Raw genomic sequence first — 7,564 nt, forward strand, 5'->3', positions numbered from 1 at the left:
TTTTGATCCCATTGGTGTTGTCCGTTTAATTTCTGAAGTGCTTTAGGTTAGGAAGAATATTCTTCATTTGCAAAAGATGAGGAGTATTGAACATGTTCACTATAAAAAGATATAATCCTGCCCCTTGTTTTATCAGTGAAGAAAGCTATAGTATTACTGACAGAAAAAGAACACTGTGGATGGGGAAAAGGATCACTGATAGTTTTATGTATGTGGTTTTGTTTCTAAATGAACATCATATCTAGAGGTTTTGAATGTATAACTTGTTCTTTCCTGAATCCAGAACTTTCTGCCCTAATTTCAAGTTTTGCAGTCCAGAATCCCCCCTGGGTACACTTGAGAGCCCAAATTGAGGCATTCCTTGAGCATCAAATCTTGTCGTCATTACATACTTTAATATCCCAGATGCTATCCTACCCCTCAATCCCTGTCTGATCCTCCATCCTTTTCATCCCAGGACTTGCTATTCTTTCCAAGGGCTTTTCTTTAAATTCTTTAGTCCACTTCAAAAGATTTCTACAGCTTTTTGTATCCTATGTTTCCAACAAACTCATGAGAGGTTTCTATGCCACTGACATTTACTCATCTTTCCTCCCATTCATTCACTAACACCATACTGCCATGTCTCCTCCTGACTTATTTCTTTGGGGCTGCTGCTACACTTTCATCACCCCTGCGTCTTTCTGTTCTCATCCCCATCCCATCCTCCACCCCAAATCTGAATATGACCTCAATTCATGTGCTAGGATTTCTGCTTCCTGAAAAAAATACTAGAAATCAGTTTAGATGAGACTGGGGAAGGGAAGGGCAGATGCTGGAATAAAAGATTAAAAAAATGACAAATAGCACTTGAAACAGTAATTTTCGTATTAGCTTGACTATGAATGCATCATCTGAAGTTATACATGTATTTGCACCATCTGCATATTTGTTTTACCCATCTGCATATTCCCATTTTGACAGTAGAACTGCTTTGGAATGTAAAAATGTGGCAGAACTGCCAATCTTCTACTTAGTGGTAGAAATTTATGAGTAAAGTTGTCTTTCCAGGTATTATCTTAAACTGACCTTTCATGAATGTGGCACCTATTCCACATTGGACCAGAGAAAACAGAAAAAAAAAGCGTTCAGTAGGAAAAGAAGATAAGGGAAGATGCAGGATTTAAGTGGTATTTTTGTTTTGTTTTTAGAAAGAATTATAAGTTCTTAAAGTTCCAAAATTCATTTATTTTTTTTCTGGAGATGAGTACTGTTTTTTCCACAATAGGAGCAGATGAAGTACTATTTTTTTTTTCTTAACACCATATTAATTTTTCATTAGCAGATAGATTTATTAATTTCAATCTTTTCTTTTAAAACAGATAATCTTGACAGTGCTGAAGATTGGCTAGTAAATGTGACTATGACTATTCGCCCATCCACAGACACTGGTGTTTTGTTTGCCCTGGTTTCTAATGAAACAGTGCCTCTTGCTTTGTCCATAGTGGACTCTAACTCTTCTGACTCACAGGTGATCTTACAATTATAGCAGCTCAGGGCTCAAGCATCATCTCATGTATCACACCTCTCATCTTTGTCTCACTTAACTCGCTACTCAGCTTTTGAAAAAAAAGTCAAACTGAAAAGAAGTTACTTACAACTTACACGCAGTGGAGCTGGAAGGCTGAATTAATATTTTGCATGGCACTTAGATCATACGTTGACGTGCAGAAAATATATTACTATTAATGATTGCTACAGCAGGGACCAACCACTAAGCACTCTTACATTAGGTAGTATCCATTATGTCTTGTCTCTCTAGCCTTTCCTTCCAAATGCACAAAGCAGAAAAGTGAATATGACAGAAGTAGTCATGGTATTATAGCAATGGCAACAATAGTTTCAATTTATAAACAGATATTTTTGTTCTTAAGTTCCTGTTTACACATTTATATCAGGTGTCCCAAGATAGATTACAATAGCGCATCATAGCTAATCCATGCCTATGCCTGAAATAAGAACGTACAGCAAAAACTGGGTTACCTTTGAAGTTGTAGCAGTATTGCCTTTAAAAGAAACAGGATTTCACCTCAGAACCATAGCCAAAGGACTTCCCCACCCCCCCCCCCAAGAATATTCTCACTTATAAGCTTCAGAATATAAATGAATGGCTTTGTTTACAAAGGTGATGGTTATACAGCAACTATCAACTTCAATATCTTTTCCAACTTAAGGTAACAATTTTTAAAACACAGCTCTAACATACCTTTTCTTTCTACTTTCAAGTATAAAATGTATCAAAATTAAGTGTGATTTTGTGTTAAAGTTACGTGTGGCATCTTTTGTGACTCCACATTCTTCTGTTTAGGAAATAATTGCGACCATTGGAAATATCACTGTAGCACGTCTGGAATCAAAGAAGTTATGTACACCCAGAAAAGTGTTGGTTGGACTTGTAGTAACCAAGCAGCAGCTTGAACTGTCTGTTGATTCACGTACAGACCAAAGCAATTCGGAGCAGCTGTCTATCCTGCATCAAGCGATGATGACAGATGTTGTTACCTACTTGGGTGGCCTGCCAGGTGAATTACCTTTCTTTTTATTCTTTTATAGAAGCCTGATTACATTCAGCCTTACACGAGTTGGACAAAACCTACAACTGTATAAGAAACACTTTTTCCCCAAATGCTCTTTATTTCATCCAGTTTATGCAGCTTTTGAGCGGGTCAGCTTTTCAATAGGAATATCGTTAGGCCTATTAAGAGGCATGAGTCTCTCTGAACAGGTTTGGATTTGCAATACATTTTGCTTTATTGAGCTGGGGACAAGTGACCACTGTGTTTTCTGAAATGCCATCAGCTGGCACAGTTTAGAAACTCTATCAAGTATGTAAGAAAACTGACATTTATGAGTAAACTAAGTGTCAGAACTGGAGAAGGGAAAGTCCAAAACACAGTTTTAACAATTATACTCTGGGTAATAGATGACTGACAATCTTCATGAGACAGAAAATATGTTAAAATAGCAAATAACATTTTGTTTAAAACAAGCTGCAAGCAAATACCCAATCTTAAGGCAAGTACAAACAGGAATTTTATACAGGAAGTGTACACACGCTTATTGGTAAAATAGCTTGACTTCAGTGTGAACCATGCAGAAAAACAGCATTGCCACAGACAAAGATTTTTCAAAGCCTGAGATCCCCAAACTTGAAAATCAGTAGAGCAAAGACACCATGGTTACAAGATGAAGTTCCTACTAGCAGAACTTTTTAAGTCAAAATTCCTAGGGAAACCCTTAAAATTTTGAGAAACACAGTCTTGAATTGACATCCATTTTACTCTTAGGCCGCATTGTCATAGCACTGCCCCAGATAAAGCCAGTCTTCATCTGCAGTGTGTTTCTTCTGCAGGAGAAGAGTACACAGGAGTAGAAAGAGATTAAGAACTGTGTATCCCTTGGAGATGATCTCTTTAGGCATTTTTTTCAAGGTAGCATCCATTGTGGAAGCTCAAATTGTGATTCCACCATCTAGACTTGCTTGTCAGAATAAACGCAAAATATTTAGGGTGGCACAGTAGGTACCACAGCTTCAGTCTGAAGTGGTAGTTGCCTCTGCATCCAGGCACATATGCTGGGATTGACTTCTCTACAAGTCTTTAAATAGTGATCGTCAGGAATATAAAGATTCAGTCCCTAAATACACCATTTTTTTCTCTGATTTCATTTTTGACTGGATGTGCAATGTCTGGTAAACCAACTAACCAGGTAAGTTCAATTCAAATGGAAACAATAGGATGAGAATATGCTAATGGTACGGTACTGTCAGATACAGGTAAGTGTCAGTTTCTGTAATGCCTGCTCACTGTTAAAAGAGTTGAAGACTGTTGACTTAGTAGAGGTGAATCAGTAGGTTAATTGAGCCACAGTAACTTGACTGACTCTGGTCATTTCTTAGCCCTCACCACCATTGCGATATTTGTCATTCTTCCTAGTACCCTGCTAACACTGATGCCTTAAGAGTTAAGACCTTGCAAATTAATAAAAAAAGACCTGTATGTAAATCCAGTATCTACTTAGAAGTCAAAAAAAATTTCCACAACAACAACACACTCCACAAAACAAACAAACACCTTATCCACAGGAGCCTCTTCTGCAACAATCTCTGTTGCCAAAGAGGAAAAAAAAGTAACATTGGAAAGTGACTTTAAGACTACACCAACTCATTTATTTCTTCTAACTCATCTCTGAATGTCTCTGGGATTACTGAGCAGTATAAAAAGGTAGGTAAGGATTCCCATGCTGAGCTAAGTGCACAGAACTGTATGGTTAAGAGGCACCTAACAAAAATGTCTGTTTTTCATGAAAAACAGAACTGCCTATTTTTGACACTTGACATTTCTTCCAACTTGTAACAATGCTGGAAGTATTCTTTTTTGCTAATTAATTCAACACAGTCAGCACAGGCTAAATGAGTGTTGCATAGTTCTGTGACAGCAGCACGTTATCCCTGAAGCCAAAAGAGCAGAAGGACACAGTTCTAGAGGACTGTATGTGCAGTACCTCAGCTTGCAACAACAAAAACCACAAGGAAGCAACGTTTCATGTTCTCTGGACCATGGCAATCTTTTAGGAGAGACAGAACGATTAACACCTGACAAAAAGATGATGCTCTTCATATCAGCTTCTAGGTATCCTCATTCTGGTTGCTGAAGGTACTCGGATCTCCTTCAGTCTAGTTTGTAATGTGGTTGTACCCTACAGCCTCACAGCAAAACCTGCTTGGTTCTGTGCTTTACATATTGTGTGCTGGAAGCACATCAATGATATGATGTTACCATGACCTAAAGAATAGCTAAATGAGCAACAGATAAAGCGGGTCTCTCACAGATATTTCACTTGCAAGAAGCAGTAAGGAAGCAATAAAATGTGTGCAGTTCCCAGGGGTGCCCTTTTTGAGAACTTGCAGATTTGAATCCAGAGTAGCTTTCTGGCAGAAGTAACATGGTTCTTTCGGTGACCTCTAAACCCATAAACATCTGTTTGTAGGTCAGGAGAAGAACAGTGCACTCCAGGAAACACAGTATTAGTTCACTATAGTTAAAGCAGGAAATGCTGCTGAGAAACACTTACGTATAGTTTTTTGGTTTCTGGATGGGAGAAGACTTGTAATGCATATTTCAAATGTTACCGACCTTTCTCAACTTTGCTGACTTTATCTCAAAGAATCTTAAACAGAAGGGAGAAGAACTTAGTTAAAAGTTCCCTGCCAAATTACTGTTTTCTCCCGTGGAGAACTAATGCAGGGGGAATGCAGTGTTCCCCGTGATTTTGCTAATCTGAAAAATATATAAGATGTTGCATGCCTTGGCCTAATTGAATGTGTTTCTGTGCAGATGTTCCTCTGGGTGCAACGTTAGTAACTGCTTTTTATAACGGCTGCATGGAGGTGAAGGTCAACAGCAGACAGCTGGATCTGGATGAAGCCGATTTTAAACACAATTCCATTAGATCTCACTCGTGCCCACTGATCATGGAGTAGCCATTCAATTCTTAATTTAACTTTTTTTCCTTTCAGATATAATTTGCATAATTAGTCTCATGCCATAATGAAGCCTGTACTATTTTATTCAAGATGTGCCAGGAAAATAATCAACAGCATGTTTTTCCTCCCTTTTATATTGAATGTGGGTGAAAAAATCTCTTCTCTTTTCAGCTGTAAAGAGACATAATCAAGATCAAAACTCCGCGAAGTGTTCTTTTATCCATATCAGGGATAAATCTTAAAGCCAGAATTATCTTCCATGTTCAGAATATGCCCTTGATATATTTAGTTTGGAGAGAGAAGTTTTACATCTTATTTTCATATATCAGCACAGAGTTACAAGTTGCAAATTTTGGCAGTCTATCTGAATCTAAACAAAACCATTCTCTTTAAACTTTTCCAAACGTAATATACAAAGAGAAATCTCTACAGGTTTTGTAGTACGTGCTTTCAGTAAAGGAGAAGGTGCCCTGGAATCCAGAGCCCAAGCTCTCTGTGGACATGTTTACATATTGTACCAATGCTGATAAAGCAACTTCCAAACGGAAATATTTTTAAGTAGTTTAACTTTTGAAAATAGCTCTTGTTATATTGTACCGACTTTAATTCTTCTGTCATAGGAACCCAGCTTTAGATCGTTAACAGAGTTCTGGATCAGATCAGGTAATTTACTTCCAAAGTGGATTAAAATACAGCTGAGGCAATTTTAGAAAACAGAAAATTGCATGAGGGAAGGATCTCTGGTCTTCATCATAGGAGAAGAAACTGGAATTTGATAAATAAAGCTGAGAACTTGCAGCAAACTTTTATTCCATTTATGACAAAGTCACTCCTCAATAGGAGCACCCTCTAATATTCCATTGTATTCCCTTTACTTAGGTTAACCTCACATTCACAGAGCCCCCAGAAGAGACTTACTTGCAAACCCCGTTGCAGGTATTTCTGACCTACTTGAAAGCCTAAGTTTTGCTAGTAACATCCGCACATAAAGCCATATTCTGCTCAGCCAAGTTTAAAAGCACAGATGATTAGAAGAGTATTTTTCTCCTCAGGTGTTCATTTTAAGCATTTCTAGTATTTCTTTATCATTCTTAGAGCATTCTTCCACTTCCAATCTCATTTTAACACAACCAGAAGCTTCCCTGCGCAGCTCACCTAGTGCTTTTGATAACCCCCAAACAAATAAATAGCAGGAGAATTGCTGTAAAGCAATGAATGTATACCCCCATCAATCAACCAGCGAGACACTATCTGTCAGAATTTTCAACCTGAGGTTTGCTTTCTTTGCTCGAGACAATCAAGTGGAAATGTACGTACAGAAGGATGGATTGTGACAATCGTCATTTTGAGGATTGCCTTTCTCCACAGATACTCCTAGTGACATTAGCAAGGTTTCTTTCATGGTTGAGTACAAACATTAGTACATCAGCACCACAGAATCTGAGGCCATCTTTCAACGTTATTGCTAACTTCGCTTCCCATTTGTGCCCTTTAATACAGTGTTTGCTCTGACTTCCACGCCAGCCAGCCTCAGAATGGTCTCCAAGTCTGTCTAGAATGGATTTGTATTTAGCTGCTTATCAGCAGGAGTTCCACACAGCTGACACCCAGGGGCTAATTGCCAAACTACTTCAGTTTTCTAGGATGGCATGAAAAACAAACAAAATACCTGCATTCATTTATCCAGACTGTATGGAGGGGAAATGACTGCAGGAAAGCATCCCTCCATGATCTCTTCCCATCCCCACAAACACATGCATCATTTGAGCCTAAGACAAAGAGTAACTCTACTGAAATAAGCAGGTCTTGTTCAAAGTGAAGCTGAATTGGGAATTTTGACATAAAACACACCTTTAACTACTTAATTTACAGTATCTCAACAGCACCCACTAAATTTTGCAAAGCCCTCAGTAAGCTTCTTTGCCTTGTGCAAGTACACACAGAATTAGTTTGAGGGGAAACAGAGTAAAGTGTCAGCAATACTACAAACAGTTACATCAATCTGTATGAACAGAAGAAAAACAAAGAAAACATGTTTTT

At 38.1% G+C, this 7,564-nt stretch overlaps 1 protein-coding gene across 1 annotated transcript in view; it reads left to right on the forward strand.

Moving 5' to 3' along the window:
• Positions 1-7,306, forward strand: part of PROS1 (protein S) — a 34,807-nt gene extending 27,501 nt beyond the window's left edge. The window contains exons 13-15 of the mRNA XM_082776368.1: positions 1,362-1,510; positions 2,348-2,561; positions 5,376-7,306. Coding sequence (XP_082632494.1) covers positions 1,362-1,510; positions 2,348-2,561; positions 5,376-5,521 — 509 coding nt within the window. The 3' untranslated portion in view covers positions 5,522-7,306. The remainder of the gene's footprint in view (positions 1-1,361; positions 1,511-2,347; positions 2,562-5,375) is intronic.
• Positions 7,307-7,564: the final 258 nt, after the last annotated feature.

This window comes from Aythya marila (assembly GCF_965140915.1).
Source record: "Aythya marila genome assembly, chromosome: 1".
NCBI lineage: Eukaryota > Metazoa > Chordata > Aves > Anseriformes > Anatidae > Aythya > Aythya marila.